Source organism: Geotrypetes seraphini, chromosome 11 (genome assembly GCF_902459505.1).
Source record: "Geotrypetes seraphini chromosome 11, aGeoSer1.1, whole genome shotgun sequence".
Lineage (NCBI taxonomy): Eukaryota > Metazoa > Chordata > Amphibia > Gymnophiona > Dermophiidae > Geotrypetes > Geotrypetes seraphini.
In genome coordinates, this window is record NC_047094.1 from 79266663 (window position 1) to 79284454 (window position 17792).

Below are 17792 nucleotides of genomic sequence, written 5' to 3' on the forward strand. Positions count from 1 at the left end.
AGATGTTGGATGTCTAACTGGAGAAGTGTCTATAATATGGTCCTATACAAACACTGACAATATTAGTAACCAATATATCCACATTATTATGTGTATGGTAATGTTTCCCCAATAATTGGGGAATAAGACCTGAGCTATGGTCTGTGCCCTAGAAATGGCAAGGAAAGATCAAGATTAAGTATACATATGTAATATTACTACGTTATGGTTAGCAGGCATTGCAAACTGGATATTAATTAGTACTAACCAGACTCAGTGGTGTATCCAATTTTAATAAAGATAGTGTGTTGCTGAACATGTCCTCTGACCACCTCAGCAGTATCCAAACAATAATGGGGCAGTTCATGGGCAGAGCTTCAGGTTATCCAGTTATCCACTACTTAGATAACAAACTGATTTGGCAATGGAACCACATATTCAGTAAGGCTGGTATCCAGGTACCAGCACAGAATACCCAGTTTCATTTTAAGCACAGCAGCTGATGTTTTATTTAACTGTTGACTGCCTTGGTTAAATATCAGGCCCAGAGTCTTTATTGAGTAATGCCTAAAAGTGCACCAAACTGTTCACTTCATTAGAAATAATTATTTGAAGAAATCTTATGAAAACATTTCAGCTCACACCTCCAAAGCTAAGGTGTCCTTCTCTTCTTGGTGATTCTGGGAAGCTAGGGACTCCCTCTTCTTCACTGTTGATATAGGTGGATCCTGATCAAGTAGAAGGGTCTCCAGTTCTCTTTTTCAACTGGTTTCTTATCCAGCTACTCTCATCTCAGGAATATGAATGGCACATCTTCACATCTCAAACTCATCACACTTCCTTCCTTGTCTCCAAAGATCTCAGAACCCAATGAAATGTCTTTATATAGCCAGATGTTCCAACACTCCTCTTTACCTATCTGGCTCCCTGAGACACAGTAGTGGACAGAAGTCCTAATAGCTTTTAGACATCTTATATGTCATCAGTTCTTGAGAGTTGATCTTACAAGGGCAGATTTTCAGAAGTAAATACAACCCTTCCATTGCATCAGACACAGAGTTTGGCATTTCCAATCCTGAGTTCAAATCCTCACTTGAAAAGAGAAGAAAGAAAACCCTTCTTCTTTTTCCTATGTCCTTTAACCAAGTGGGGTATTCAGGATTCAGCCTCTTAAGATTCAGATGTTCACTCCAAAATTCTTAAGGGTGTATAGCAGAAAAGAAGCAAAAGATAAAATCCTTCCTGAATAAGAGGTTTTATACCTAAATATGACATCTATCTCATCTCCATATCTCCTTCAATGACCTTCCAAGTAGAAGTCACCTTATATATCACACTGCTTCCAGGGACAAGTTTTACTCCTACAGAACAAAAACAACTTTTGTGATTTCAAAATAGCTGTCCCTAGGTCAACTGGGTTCTATTATTATCATCATATTACATACAGGCTGTCTGAGTGGACTGAGATTCGTATCTGGTGATATTTTTGATTTTTTATTTGAAAAGGGGTTATGTTTCTTAATTGGAAAGAAGTTTCTTAGTGAAGAAATATAATCCCATTCATGGTTGAGTGCTTGGTCAAGCATTTCATTCTTCTCTAGAGTTAAATACGAGTGGCAGTCTTTATTGCAAAAGTGGAATATGATGCTGTGATTATTGTTCCTCAGATAAACCTGTCATTGTGCCAGAACCAATGTGCCACTACTGGGGAGAAGCTGTGACATGTAACTGCACTGCTGAGGGACACCCACCTCCAGTCGTTGAGTGGCATTCCAACTGGAATGTCAAGGGAAATGAAGGGCTCCAGGCTTCATCATCTGCCAATGGAATTATCATCACAAGTATTCTAACTGGGAGGACTGAGCAACTTCTCAATATCTCTTGCTCTGCATCCAACAGCCGAGGCATCACCATGGAATATGTCACCAATATCAACAAAGGTACTGGAAGCACAAATTAACTCCTGATATACTATGAAATGGCATGCAATATTGTCTGGTGTGTTTCCCTTTTACCCTAAAACATGCACATAAACTAATACTACTATTTATTATTTCTATAGAGCTACCAGACGCACGCAGCGCTGTACATCCGGGCATCTGGGTGGATTTCTCAATTTGCCACTTTAGAACGGTTTTTGCCATTTGGGGGGTAGGGGGCGGCGGCAGCAGCCTGAGTAAGAAATCATCCCAGCCAGGGTTGGCGTTGTGCTCCGGAGCTCCTACCTCTTCCAGCAGCCTTCCCACCTACTTTGTTTCAACTTCCTATTTCTGCAAAGGCGGGATTTGGAGAGGGAAGGACCTGACGTCAGCAGCCTGTCTTGATCGCCGCTGCTGATGAGTCACCAAAGAGGGCTGCAGAGAAGGGGAGTGGTCGGGTACAGGTGGAAAGGAGAAGGCCAGATGCAGGACTCATGAATGAGGGAGGAGAACGAGAGAGAGGGGAGGGAAACAAAAATAAATATGTCATACCGGGCTGGGCCGAAGTGGAGCGAAGGTGGAAAGATGCTGGCTACAGGGTGCAGAAACAAAGGAAGAAGGGGGCATACTGGATAGGAGGAAGAGGATAGAATTAGTGAGATACTGGAGGGGGTGAGAGAAAGGTTTGGCAAGCTATAGATAGACACAGTGAAAAGAGGGAAATTGAAGACTGGATAGTAAGAAATAATTTAATCTAGACAGAGACAGAAAATAAATTGAGAAGGAATAACAGGGAAGAAAAGGGAGAGGAGAGAGAGATGCCAGAGTATGGGGGAGAAAGGAAATAGAGATACCAGATTTGAGGGGAGGAAAGGGAGAAAAAGACAGATACTAGACCTGAGGTGAGGAAAGGAAGAGAGAGAAATTCTAAAAACCATGAAGAAGGGAGGGAGAGATAGAAGCAGTGGCGTAGTAAAGGGGTGGCAGGGGCAACAGTGTCTCTCCTCTTATCTGCACCCCTCTCCCCCCCCCATGTACCTCTTAAAATGTTCACCAGCATGAACAACATCTTCTACCTGCTGCTCGTGATGGCTCCCTTCTGATATCACTGGACCAGGACATGACATCAGAAAGGAACCAAGGCCAATGCGAGCAGGAGGTTGAAGATGATGCTCATGCCAACAAACATTTCAATAGGTGCACAGGGGGGCACTCGAGTGGCAAGGAAAAGTAGGAGATGCACAGCATGGCATGCAAGGCACCTCCTTCTCTCACTATGCCACTGGATGGAATGGAAGAAGACAGAGATGTCAGACCATGGGGGGAGGGGAAGGAAGAAGTTGAATGCCAGCCCAATGGGGGCAAGGGAGAGATGGAAGGTCGAGGCAGTTTCTGAAAAGGGCATAGAAAGAGAGCAGATGCCATATGGAAGGGGCAGAGAGAGGGCAGACAGTGGATGGAAGGAAGAGAGTGATGAGAAGATGAGGAAAGCATAGGGTTGCCAGATTTCCTCTTTATATAAAAGAGAACACCTGGCCCCACCGCATTCTGCTTCCAGCTCCGCCTCATTGTGCCCCCAGTCCCGTCACCACACAAACCTCTCCAAGCTAGGAGTTGTGTCTTGAGGGCCATTGCACATGTGTGGATGTTAATGTTGCACGCATGAATGGGTGCATATGATGTCACCATGGCGATGTCCATTTGTTCTGCTACATGTTTATCTAACAAGGGTTGAATTTACCTCCAACAAAGCTTCAGAGTAATATGATTCTTTTTTGCATACACATCAGATAATTCCAAATAATGCAGATAGACATCAGATAATATACAAGATATGAGCAAAGAATATCTATATACACCAAATAGAATACTTTACCATGTCTGCCACGCCCCTTTCCAATACTGATCGGGAATCTAGACGATCAAGGGAAAGGTACAGTCCACGGCCCTCCCATGGCTGCAGAAAGATTAATTTTAGTACCGTCCCAGTGTTTCATATATACGTACATTTTTTCATACTACCTTTATCCTCTATAACATGCTATCTCTGCAGAAAACAACACATGTCCCTCTTATCTTCCAGCTGGGAAGTTAACCACTGTGTGAACTTTATTCCTTATCCCAGTACACATACCAAGATGCTTAAGTTGTTACACACAGATGGGCTTCAGGGTCGGTAAACAAGGTAACAAAGTTGGAAAAACAGCCCAAGTAAGACAGGTTGAAGGTTGGAGCAAGTACAGAGAGTTAAAACAGTAAGACATGAAGATTCACATACAAGTGGTCAAAGTGGCCACATATGCCATGCCCTGGCCAGCCATGGGCATAACGCCATGAATGTGCAAAGGCCCTCCACACACGACCCCCTAACTTGGGGACTTCCAAAACCTGGACAATCTGCTGGGTTTTGGAAATCCCTCCGGGCACCCAGACAGTCCTGTAAAAAAAAGGATATGTCTGGGTTTTCCTGGATGTCTGGTAACCCTAGGCAAGCAGAAACCAGAGACAACAAAGGTAGATAAAAATTTTCCTTTTTATTTATGCTTTAGGATAAAGTAGCATTATAGCTGTGTTGATAAATGTTTCTAAATAGAAAATGGAAATACGGTGGACTAATTTTAATACATTTTTGACTAACTTTCAGAGACCAAACCCCTTTCTCAGGTCACGATAGGATATCGTAACAGCAGTATACTCTACTGGCCTGAGGAAGGAGGTTTTGGCTTCTGAAAGCTAATTGAAAAATGTATTAGTCCAATACAATGGTATTTTCTTATTTTCTATTTATTGTTTTATTTTTATTTGTTAATATGTAAAAAAAAATCCTATTACAAAACTGTGCAAGATCTTTTTAGTGTCGGCCGGCACCCTGAATATTCTGCGCAGCTCCAACAATCATAGAATTCCTATGAGTGTTGGAGCAGTGCAGAAAATTCAGCGTGCCAGCCAGTGCTAAAAACCTGTTGCATAGTTTTGTAAAGGGGGGGGGAGTGATGATTTTAATTTCTCAGTTTTATCAAGTTTACATCTTCTATCTTTATATTTTGCATAATATTAGGGGGCATGCATCACTGTTTCAGTTTCTGTGGTGTTGCATTGTATGCAATGTCCAGCTTCTTGGTGGCTCTCTTTAGCTTTTTTCCACATATTTCTATTTTTAGTTTGTGATTACTTATTCCTTACTGGGCAAGGGTGTTTTTGTGTTCTGTGTGTATGAAAGACATGGTTTACTGTTAGCCTTGACTGTTCAGGATCGATCTGTATTAATCTGGCTTGTTTAGTTTTACATTGGATGTATTGATGTTCCAGTGTTCACTGCAGATGCTGCCTTTTCTTAGGTACACTCTTGTGCATCTTGTGGATTATTACTAAAAGTCATATTTTTTCATATAGAGGAGAGGGATGTTGAAAAATGATCAACCCCATTTGTCACAAATGCTAGATACACCATCTAGTGTTGCTGAAATATTCACATATAAGGAGCTTATCTTTATAGCAGCATTTGACATACGAGTAAGTCCCTTTAAAATATTGGGCCAATGTTAGTTTTTGGTTAGGTAATGGAACATAGTAAATACTCCCATCTAGTGGTGAGAAGAAAAACTGTAGCTGAAGACTGCTGCATGACCTATAGAAAGTGCTATTTTCAGGATAAATAGTAGATCATAACAGTAGCCTTACTGGATCAAACCAATGGCCCATCTAGCCCAGTATCCTTTCTTCACAGAGGCCAATCCAAGTCACAAAAACCTAGCAAAAACCCAAATAGTAGCAGCATTACATGCTACCGATCCAAGGCAAGCAGTGGCTTCTCCCATGTCTGTTTCAACAGCAGTTTATGGACATTTCCTCCAGGAATGTAAACACTATGTATAACTACTTCTCATTATAAATAATTATGATAGGGATCCATAGGCACAGAGCATTAAATCAAAGTTTCTTAACACATGGTACAGTACGCAAGCCGCTTGTTAGAGGTACAAGGCACTCTGTGGGTCTCCCGCCTCCCTTCCTCCTAAATTTCCAGCTGCCACTAGGGATCCCATGCCCTCTTTTCTACCACCCCACCTCTGCCAAAGTGTCGCCACCGGCGGGGGATCCCATGCCCTCCTTCCTGCATTCCCCTGTCCGCCAAAACTGACCCGAAAAAGCTTCCCTCCGATGTCAGAGCGGTTGTCAAAGGGAAGCCTTCTGGGTCAGCGGATGATCCCAGTTACCTCCTTCAGGGCTGCTCCTTCCAGTCTTCAGTCACACAGGGACGCGTTGTGGGCAGCGGTTTTGCATGCTGCATGTGGCTGACCCAGAAGCCTTCTCTTTGACGTCAGAGCTGATGGGGGACACAGATGAAAGGGAAGGAGTATGAACATGGGACACAGAAGGGAAGGAGGAAGGAAGCACTAACTTGGGAGAACTGTTGGGCATGAGTGTGTGAGTGAGAGGGAAAGAGATGGTGCACATGTGGAAAGGAAGAAAGAGGAAAATTGTTGGGCATAGAGAGAGAGGCCGCACCTTCAAAAAGATATAGAAAGGATGGAGTCAGTCTAGAGGAAGGCTACTAGAATGGTGTGTGGTCTTTATAATAAGGTGTATGGGGGCTGATTTAAAGATCTCAATCTATATACTTTGAAGGAAATACGGGAGAGGGGAGATATGATAGAGGCATTTAAATACCTACATAATATAAATGTTGTAACCGGCAGCCTCAGGGCAAGGTGTCTTGGGCCACCGGTACAAGAAAAACCTCTTGTGAGCCGCTGCGGGCAGCACAAGGAAAATAATATGGTGTTTAGATAAGGACACCACCACACCAGGTAAGTTCTTTTCAAAATAAACTTGAGCTTTAATTCTTAAAGTAAAAATAATTATCAAGCTTTGTCAGGATGATTCTGTTTATAACTCAGACTCAATGTCCATAAGGCAAAACTAAATAAGTTGCCAAAGTTCACAAACTCATAGTCCATCAGCATGTATCCAAAAGAAAAGTAAAAACTCAAAATACACAAGCTTCAGAGTTGTATCAATTCCAAATAAGTCAGTGTAATTACACTGGCTTCTTCAGCATCTGAGTGCTGGCCAGACAGAGTGCTCCGTGTGGTGTTAATCTGCCAAGAAAATTGGCCCTCTATCCCACCACTATGAACACGGGGCTAACCCCTCTGTCTGGGACTGGGAACAGTTCACTTCTCCCAAAGAAAAAAGGAAAACAAGTTCCAACAATACAGTTCTTTACAAAGTTCAAAAGATAATTTCTCTTGTTCTTCAGCTGACTTAAAGTAGCCAGCACAGGCAAGCCATTAACAAAACAAACTTTCAAAAAAAACATGCAATAGTCAGTCACTTGCCTCTCACACAGCATATCTCCATATCTTCACCAGGCAATTCAATAATTGACTCAGCATTGGCTTCCAGTTCCATATCCTGAGGCTCCTGCAGTAGATTAAGAGACATGTCCTCACCAGCCTCTGTTAGCTCCATAGCTTCTGGAGTTTGGCTGACATTCAGAGCTCTCAGCCCTGAGCGCTGGAACCTGTCCTCTACAAGTCCCTGCTGCTTCTGATTCTCCAGAAACTGGGACTTCAGGTTAAGGAGTCTGCAGCCCCGCCCCAAACCCTCAGGAGGAAGTGATTTCCTGTTAATCACCCTAGGCTTGTGTGGGGGATGGGAATCCTGCAGTTCTTCCCTCCTACTCCCTCTACAGGACACAGAAGGAAACTCATTCACTGACTGAAATTGGGTTTTAAAAGTAGGTAATTGTGTGGAGCCTAAACCTGACTTGTGCACTGCTCCTGGAACATTCCTAGCAGGCATAGTCTGCTTACCACAATGTGCATGAGTTGAGTTTCTTTCATTTGAAAGGAAAGTCTGCAATGAGAGGGCATAGGATGAAGTTAAGAGGTGATAGGCTTCGGAGTAATCTGAGGAAATACTTTTTTAGGGAAAAGGTGGTAAATGCATGGAACAGTCTCCCGGAAGAGGTGGTGCAAACAGAGACTGTGTCTGAATTCAACAGGGCCTGGGATAGGCACGTGGGATCTCTCAGAGAGAAAGAGATAATGGCTACTGTGGATGGGCAGACTAGATGGGCCATATGGCCTTTATCTGCCATCATGTTTCTATGAGGTAGAGATGCACGGGGAAGAGAAAGATGAGAGGGAGAAATGTTGGATATGGTAAAGAGGAAAGAGGGACAGATTGAAGAGGATGTAAGGGGGAGGAATGTTGGACATAGTGATGGAGGGAGAGATGTGGAATGGTGCTGGAGAGGGGTGATAGAAGGAGAAATGAGCATGGGATTGGTGGGCAGTGGTGAAAAATGCTGCACATGATCCAGGGGGAGGGAGAAATGTTGAATGTGGCAGTAGAGTGGATGGTAGTTTCAAGTTTATTTAAAATTTCTTATACTGCCTAATCAGACTGGATCGCTCTCTTTTCCCACTTCCTTTGCAACAAAGGAGGGAATGAGAGAAAGACAAATGGACAATGAGAGAGAGAGAGGGAGACGTTGCCAATAGGGGTGGAGGAAAGAGGAAGAAAAGTTGGACTAATGGAGGGACAGAGAGAAATGTTGGTTGGGGAAGGGAATGAGGTCCAGAGGAGAGAAAGCATGCAGGAGGCAGAAAGAAAGACTCATGAAATCACAGAAAACAAAGGCAGGAGAAATGATTTCATTTTCAATTTAGTGATCGAAATGTGTCAGTTATGAGAATCTATAACTGCTATCTATATTTTGCACTATATTTGTCTATTTTTCTATAGTTGTTACTGAGGTGACATTGCATATTTTAACGTCATTTGCCTTGACCTCTTTGGGAAAAAAAAATGAATATAAATGATATAATTAACATTTTCTCTGCATACAGTGTGCTTTGTGTTTACTATTATGTATTAATAAGGTTATATTGTGTGTTTATGAAAAATGAATGGAAGAAACTGCATTACAATTAGTACTATTATTATGGGGTGGGGTCAAGGTCGGAGCTTGGGCAACTCTGGGGCAGAGATTGGGTGGGGGTACTTGGATGATATTTGCTAGACTTAGGGGTACTTGGCTTGAAGAAGTTGAGAAACTCTGCATTAAATGATTTATCAAACATCTAATATTATTGCCTCACCATTGTCAATCACAGGATCTAAATCTAGTGTCCATGTACCTTCAAAACAATGTCCATTGTGCTTGCACAGTACAGTGGTACCTCGGTTTACGAGTGCACCGGTTTGTGAGTGTTTTGCAAGACGAGCAAAACATTTGCAAAATCGGCGCCTTGGAAATCGAGCGTGCCTCGATTTATGAGCAGCGCCCCCTGCGATCCGGCACTCCCCCCCCCTGCGATCCGGCACCCCCCTGCTGCAATTTGGCACACCCCGCCGTGATCCGGCACCCTCCACCGCGATCTGAAGTCCCCCAGACCCACCTGAACAGGCTTCTTACTTCCATCTCGGCCTTGGCACCGCACCGGCATGTCCTGTGCGTTGGTGCCAGTGCTCGAAGATTGGCCTCCTCTTCTTTGCTGGGCCTTGAGCATCTGCGCATGTTCAAGGCCTGCGAGTTCACGCTCTCTCCGAGATCTCCGAGAATCTCGGAGAGAGCGTTAACTCGCAGGCCTTGAGCATGCGCAGATGCTCAAGGCCCAGCAAAGAAGAGGAGGCCGATCTTCGGGCACCGGCACCAATGCACAGGAGATGCCAGTGCCGGTGCCAAGGCCGAGTTGGAAGTAAGAAGCCTGTTTGGGTGGATCTGGGGGACTTCAGATCGCAGCAGGGAGGTGCCGAATCGTGGCGGGGGGGTGCCGGGTCGCAGGGGGGAGGGTGCAGGATCACACAGGGGTGACCTTCGAGGGGAGCAATGCCGATTCTCGTAGGGGGGGATAGAGCAGTGCTGCTGGCCTCGGTGGATGGGGTGAGTGGGAACGAATCAAGCGAGTTTCCCTTAGTTCCTATGGGGAAACTCACTTTGATATACGAGTATTTTGGTTTACGAACATGCTTCTGGAACTAATTATGCTCGTAAACCAAGGTACCACTGTATATCCAGTGCATCAGACTGAAACATCAGCAAAAATGGATCCCTATCACAAGGTCCCCACTCTATTCAATGACTTATAATATGAATATGCAGCAGTCTTCAGTTTCAACACTAATAACATATATATAATAATAATAATAACAACAACAGTTTATATACCACAGGACCGTGAAGTTCTATGCTGTTTAATATCTTTGATCCAAAAAACTTACTTGAAGGCTTTATTCAGTTTGTTAAAGTTATTCCTCCATCCAACTTGGTGCTATAGCAGAAGAGAATTTTTCACAAAGTTTTCTTTTTTTAAATTTATAGATTTAAATACCTAAAGAGAAGCATACAATACTTGAATACAATAAATTCTCAAGAAAATTTGTGGTGAAAAACAACAAATCATCTAACTATAAGAAATAATCATTATTTAGTCCATAATATTTCAGGGACCTAGCAAAAACAAAAACAAAATACAGAGGTAAATTATATATATTAAGGAAGACAGTAATTGGAAGTACAATGTCGTCAGCTGGTTTGCATTAATCTTTAGAAGAGGCCACTGGTCTAATTATTACTCCGCCCCCTTTTCTAGCCACAATAAAATCCAGCAATTGCTTTGGTTCAGAAAAACAAACATTTTTACTACCAAGCGTAACACAACATTTTGCTGGAAATTTTAATATAAAGGAAACTCTCAGGGACAGGACTCTAGGCTGATAGGTCAAAAAAATCCTTCCTTCTTTTCTGTGTCACTTGAGATATTTCAGGAAATATATGGACTGATGAACCTAGAAATTGCTCATTAATATGTCTGAAATAAGTTAGAAGAATTAAATCTCTATCATATTCCAAGGCAAACGTCACTATAAGAGTAGTTCTCTTGGTAATCACTTCCAGGGAATTTTCCAGAAAGTTAATTAATTCATTTCTTCACCAGCCTCTCCAGCAATGCCAGTCGGAGTAGAGCTCTCTGGCTTGTTCTTAATAGTGAGATATTGAGCTCTCAAAACTGGTGGTAGATTCTCTGTTGGAATTAATTGTATCTCATGCAGAAGAGGAAAGAAAGATGCTAGACCATGGAGAAGGAAGGAAGGGAGGGAAAGGAAGGAAAGGAGATGCCAGAGCATGGAGGGAGAGGGAGAGATGGAAGGAGAAGAAAGGAGAGAGATCCCAGGGCATGGGGGAAGGGAAGCAGATACCAGACCATGGGGTGAGTTGGGTTGGGAAGGAAGGAAGGAAATGAGAAGAGAGAGATGCCAGAGCAAGGAGGAGGGAGTGGAGATAGAAAGAGAAAAATGGAAGGCACAGAGAAAGAGGGCTGACGGTGGATGGAATGAAGAGTGAAGAGAAGATGAGGAAAGCAGAAACCAGAGATCACAAAAAGTAAAAAAATATATATTTTTTTGTTGTTGCTTTTTTTGCTGAGTAGTATTGTAGCTGTATTGATAAACATTTAAAATAGAAAAATGGAAATAAGGTAATCTTTTTATTGGACTAATTTTAGTACATTTTTTACTTACTTTTGGAGACTAAAATCCCCTTTCCTCAGGCAATGGTGTGCCAAGGGGTGAGCCAATGGTGTGCCAATGGTGTGCCAAGGGGTGAGGGGTTTACTAAAAATATATGTTTTTATATTGGAGGAGGGGTTAAAAAATGATCAGCCCTGGATGTCACATGCCCTAAGTATGCCACTGCTACTCAAAACTCCTCTCCTCATCTTCCTTACCAGATTCTTCTCTTTCACTCTTTTGTTCCACTGTTCTCTCTTTCTCCTCTCAGCTTTTCAGGTTTTGGGAGGCTCACCATGACCTGCTAGGGAGTTTTGAGATGTTTATATGGCACCCTTTTTGTGAAGTTCACAGCAGTGCCCTGTAAGGTGCCCTACTACTCTGTTGCCATATCTGGGTGTCCAATCCATCACTTTGCTGACCCCTCCCACATCCAAAAGTTCTTGTTCTAAGTATTTTTGACTTGGATAAATATTTGGATGAGAATGGGGTATAAAGATAGACGACTTAAAAGTCTGAATGATCAAACAGCTAGACGTACAAGTAGATGATTTTCAAAAAATATATATATATTTTGGACGTATTTTTTGAGAATGGACTTTGGACATGTCCGACTTTGGGCAACTAGCGACTTAGGCCCAAAATGGACTTAGAGGTTTTTTTTTTATTATGCCCCTCCACGTATTAGCTGTGGGAGCCATTTTTTATCTTATGTTGGTGTTTTTTTCTAAGGAAAATTTGAGTTAACAGATATTTTTTCTTGGAAAATTTGAGAGTTAAGTTGGTTAATTTGGGGTCAGCTAGTGGTTTGGTTATCTCCATTTATCTCCCTTGAGGTGAACTTGAATGATTGAATGTATTTTTTTTCTTCTTTGTTTTATATTTTGCCTATTTTTTCCAAAATGTTTCTTTTTTGTAACATAACGAGAAATTCCCCCCTACAAAAAAAAAAAGCTATATGTTCAGAGGTACAATGGGACAAAACCAGAAGAGAATTTCACTGTCAGAATTAACCTGGGCCTTTTCTCCTTTTGTGGAAAGGATTCAAGATGCTTTCCCGACTAGAATAAAACAAGTACCGGTATTTCTCTTACAGGAGACACCAGCTACATGGGCAATAATGAGATTTGGATCATCTCTGGGGCTGTGGGTGGTGCCTTTCTGGTCCTCCTCATACTTGGATGTGTCTTCTACAGGATACACAGGAAAACGTGAGTATACTTCCTTATTGCTCCAGAAATAATCACAGTTAAACCCACTCTTTTAGCTTTCTTCCTTTTCCTGATGACTTTCTCCTTATATTTTAACTGAATATTCATATAAATACATCTCATTTTCTTATTGTCACCTGATCCTTTCTAAGGATGTGGCCAAAATTATGGGGTCCAGGAGCAGTGGAATGCCTTTTTGTTTGAGGGAGCCAAGCACTGGCCCCATCCCAGAGGCAGCCCTATAATGAGGATAACTGAGGCGTCAGCCTCATGCAGCACTCTTGAAGGAGCAGCATCTTACTGCCGGCCAGCCTACCTACTGGTCAGCTGTCTCTACCGCTTCCCTTCCCAGCATCTAATCCTTTCACCCTCTCCCTCCGATTGCATTTTTTCCCATATCCCCCCCTCTGCATCTACCTTTAGATTTGTCGGCGGCAGTGGCAGTGATTCACAGAGCAGCCCTGCCACCGATCCCGGCACTTCTCTCCGTTGTGGCTAGTGCTGCCCGATTCACGATTCAAATCGGTTCACTGATTCACTTCGGGTGAATCGATTCAAAACATAAAAAATCGGCTTCCCGATTCGGCTGACCCTCCCCTCTCGCCCCCTAAAGCAGGAGCGACAGCGCTGCTCTTAGTGGCCAGCCGCTGCTACACCTGCTTTAGAGGGCAAGGGGGGAGGCTCAGTCAGGAAGTGCTGGTGTCCAGTTTCCCCCCATGGTGTCCGATTTCCCCCATGGTGTCCGGTTTCCCCCCTTGGTGTCCAGCTTCCCCCCCTAGCGTCCAGCTTCCCCCCTGGCATCCAGCTTCCCCCCTGGCCTCCCCGCACCATTTACCTTATAGGAGCAACCTGCAGGCTGCTCCTATAAGGTAAACAGTGCGGGGAGGCCGTGGGGAAGCTGGACACCAGTGGGAGGCCATGGGGAACATGCAGGCCTTCTAGGGTGGGGGGTGGGACAGGCCTTCAGGGGGGACAGGCAAGCAGGCCTTCAGGGGGAATGCAGGCCTTCAGGGGGGACAGACCTTCAAGGGGGGGACATGCCTTCAGGGATGGTGGCACAGGCCTTCAGAGGGGATGCAGGCCTTCAAGGGGGGGACAGGCCTTCAAGGGGGGACAGGCAGGCCTTCAGGGGTGGGATGCAGGCCTTTAAGGGGGAGCAAGCTTTCAAGGGGAGGAGACAGGCCTTCAAGGGGGGGACAGGCAGGTCTTCAGGGATGGTGGCACAGGTCTTCAGGGATGGTGGCAAAGGCCTTCAGGAGGGACAGACAGGCCTTTAGGGGTGGGGTGCAGGCCTTCAGGGGGAGGTGCAGGCCTTCAGGGGGTGACAGACCTTCAGGGGAGGTGGACCCTAATGTAGAAGTACACAGAGGGAGGGAGGGAAGGGGGTTCAAAGAGATGTGCATATGCCGGACTTTGGGGGGAAAGAAATAATGGGTCTAAAAATAGAAGAGAGGGGGAGAGATGATGGACCATGGGATTTAGGGAGGGAAGGAACAGAAAGGGAGAGAAGTAGGACACAAGGAATGGTGTGGAGGGGGGAATAGAGATACTGGATAGGAGGGTAGTTGGGGAAAAAAAGGGAGAGATGGTAGACCCTGGGGTGGTGGGGAAGGAGGGATAGATGCTGGATGAAAGGGTAGTTAAGAAAAGGTGGCTCTGTGGAGGGAGACAACAAAAAGGAAAGATGCCAAACCTCCTGGGGAGGGAAGGGAAACGGAAGGGGAGGACAGAGATGGCAGATGGATGGTTAGCACGGAGAAAGAAGAAGACCCTGGCAAGCAAGTTATCAGAAGACAACCAGAGCCTGGGACCAACAAGATTTTAATAATGACCAGACAACAAAAGGTAGAAAAACTAATTTGATTTTCTATTTTGTGATTACAATATGTCAGATTTGAAACGTATATCCTGCCAGAGCTGGTGTTAGACCGCAAACGTGAGCTAGGATTTAACAGAGAGAGGAAAAGTCTTTTTTGTTTGTTTATTTTGTTTACACCACAGAAGGCAAAGGGGATGAAGAGGCTATAAAATAAACCCACCAGGATGTTTGAAAAAAAACATCCAATTGGGCAGGAAAATCGAATCAAAAAAACAATTCAATAGGCTGAATCAAATTGAATTTTTTTTCCCCTGAATCGGGCAGCACTAGTTGTGGCCCACCCTCTCTGACAACTTCCTGTTTCCACAGGGGCAGGCCGCAATGGAGAGAAGTGCTAGTACAAAGGGGGGCGGGGTGAGGATGTTGGGGAAGGTGAGGATTCTCTCCTTAGAGGGGTACAGGGGGGATCAGTCAATTGGTGGGTGGGAGAGAGAGAGAGAGTGGAATCGGGGATCTCCCTGCCTCAGCTGATCGCAGCAGGGGAATCCAAGTTTTCTAAGTTTTATTAATAATTTGATAAAACGCTTACAAGTAATTTCTAAACAATTTACTTTAAAAGTTAGGGTATAAAAAGCATATAGACATTATTGAGATAAATACTCACTTACTAGAAAGGGGGGGTGAACTACAATATTGATAGAAAAGTAACATTAAAGGTAGAAACATGTAGGAAGGGGAGGACAGTAGCCTTCTAAGGCTAGTTTCAGGTTGTTTTAAGCCGTGGTTTTGGAGAGTCCTGCTGGCTCAGCTGATCAGGGATTCCTCTACCACGATCAGCTGATGGTAAGCTGAAGACTATTGTCGGGATCCCTCAGCAAAGATAGGCACCAGAAATGTAGGCCAGGGTTTTCTGGGCCTACATTTCTGGTCTTTCTTTGTGTGAATTGCGCCTATGTAGGTGATTGAGGCGCAATTCTCTAACTGCCATTGTTGCGTGATTGACACACAACCAGTGGCCACCAACAGGGGCATCAGTAAGAGAATCTGAGGGTATGTGCTTTTGATAACGTTGTAAACCACTTTGTGACCTAATTTTTAGGGTAGAACGTGGTTTAAAAGTGCAATGAATCAAATAGAATAAAATAACCTAGGACAGAAAAGAAGCTATCCTAAATTATCCATATTTTATTGTCACTATCTGGATAAATTTTGGCACTTACCATGTATTCAGGACTATCCTCTGTCTGGATATTGGTGCTGAACATAACTCTTGTCACCTTGCTGGACAGACTAGATGGATCATGCTAGTGTTTATCTGCCATCTTTGAATATATGAATAGTTTTTGACAACCACAGCTAAAAACCAATCTACGTTAGTGTCATAGCTATGTTATTTGGGGTGACGGGTCAAAAGCGCATGAGGACAAAGGCGCGCTGACAACCGAGCACAGACAACTGAGCTCAGGGCTTAATCGCGCCGAAGAAAAACCGTATTTTAAAGGGCTCTGACAGGGGGTGTGGGGGGGAACCCCCCCACTCTACTTAATAGGGATTGCGCTGCCTCACGCTGCCATGTTAAGTAGGTGTGAGGGGTGAACCCCCACATTATACTGAAAACTTAACTCGCGCGCTTTAGACTATGAACCTTATTTAAATGTTCTGATTTATGCTTATTAGTTGCTTCATAAGTATTATGTCTCCTTTTTAGTGAGTATTATATCTCTCTTATTTGAATTTCGGTGCTGTTAATAAATATATTTTTGAAACTGTTTCATGGTAATCCTAGTATTAAGTTTCAATTTACTGAATTTAACTGTACCTCACTCATTGTATTTATGTTTATATTTGGTCTTTTTACTACTGTTATACTATTGACAAAATTGTAAGTTTTATATTGAATTATATCCGCCTTGGGTGAATCTCTTCATAAAGGCAATTAATAAATCTCAATAACTAAATAAAATGCACAGTAGCTGTATATTGAGCCAAATACGATTTCTACTTGCTGTGAAGATGTCCCTTGCTGTATGCCCTTAAGCTTGGTTTCTTCTGCTTCTCTTTTTATGTATACATGGTCCAATTTAATCACACTCTTACATTTACCATTTCACCAAGGTGAGTCTGAAGAGGCTGAACCTGCCCTGGTTTTGCCCAATTGTAAGCATGGATCTGTAGCTGTTGGTCTCTGCATACAGGCATAAGATATACCGAGGAAATGACGCATTGTGTATATACACCACACAGAGAGCTACCATGGCAGTGTGGCATTTCAAAGCTTAACAAATTTTGGAAAATCAATATCTCTACAGGAGGAATCCAGAGCTTCGGATTAATAACAAATCTACGCGAGAGAATCCAGCAAGAGAGAAACAAAGGACAACAAATGCTGAACACATGAAGATGGAACTTGTTCATTATTACAAACCCAAGAAGATGAAGCAGTACAACGCCTACAACATCTACAACAATAGGAAGACAGAGGTGGGTGCAGGCAGTGGCGTACCTAGGTGGGGGGGGGAGGTCCGCCCCGGGTGCACGTCCCAAAGGGGTGCACAGGAGAGAGCTGAACGGGGATGATGGGGGACCCGCGGAGTTAAATACAACTCAAGCCGCGAGGCTCGTTTTCTGTTCCTACCTGTCCTACCGCTCACACATAGCCGACCGGAAGTCTTCCCCGATGTCAGCGCTGACGTCGGAGGGAGGGCTAATGCAAAGCCTGCCCTCCGACATCAGCGCTGACATCGGGGAAGATTTCCGGTCGGCTATGTGTGCGCAGCAGGGCAGGCATGAAATAGAAGATGAGCCTTGCGGCTCGAGCTCCATTTGGCTGAGAAAGTTGCTAAGATGAGGGCTGAGAGGCAAACGCGGAACACAAAAGGGGGGAGGGAGTGCATTTTTGGACACAAGGCATGAACTTGGAAGACAGGAAGGGAGGGAAAGAGATGCTGAGGTGGGGGAGGGAGTGCATTTTGGACACAAGGCATGAACTTGGGAGACAGGAAGGGAGGGAAAGAGATGCTGAGGTGGGGGAGGGAAAACATTTTTAGATACAGAAGGCATGAACTTGGGAGAGAGGAAGGGAGGGAAAGAGATGCTGAGGTGGGAGAGGGAGTGCGTTTTTTGACACAAAGAATGAACTTGGGAGAGAGGATGGAGGAAGGGAGGGAATGAGGTGGGGGAGGGAGTGCGTTTTTGGACACAAGACATGAACTTGGGAAAGAGGATGGAGGAAGGGAGGGAAAAAGATGCTGAGGTGGGGGAGGGAAAGCGTTTTTGGACACAGAAGGCATGAACTTGGGAGAGAGGATGGAGGAAGGGAGGGAAAGAGGTGGGGGAGGGAGT

At 44.1% G+C, this 17792-nt stretch overlaps 1 protein-coding gene across 4 annotated transcripts in view; it reads left to right on the top strand.

Annotated features, from left to right (window-relative positions):
• The window catches only part of LOC117345672 (sialoadhesin-like), a 71241-nt gene that overhangs the window by 42349 nt on the left and 11100 nt on the right, over positions 1 to 17792 (top strand). For all 4 annotated transcript variants that reach the window (XM_033914661.1, XM_033914663.1, XM_033914660.1 and 1 more), the window contains 3 exons: positions 1647 to 1919; positions 12517 to 12631; positions 16760 to 16931. In XM_033914661.1, coding sequence (XP_033770552.1) covers positions 1647 to 1919; positions 12517 to 12631; positions 16760 to 16931 — 560 coding nt within the window. The remainder of the gene's footprint in view (positions 1 to 1646; positions 1920 to 12516; positions 12632 to 16759; positions 16932 to 17792) is intronic.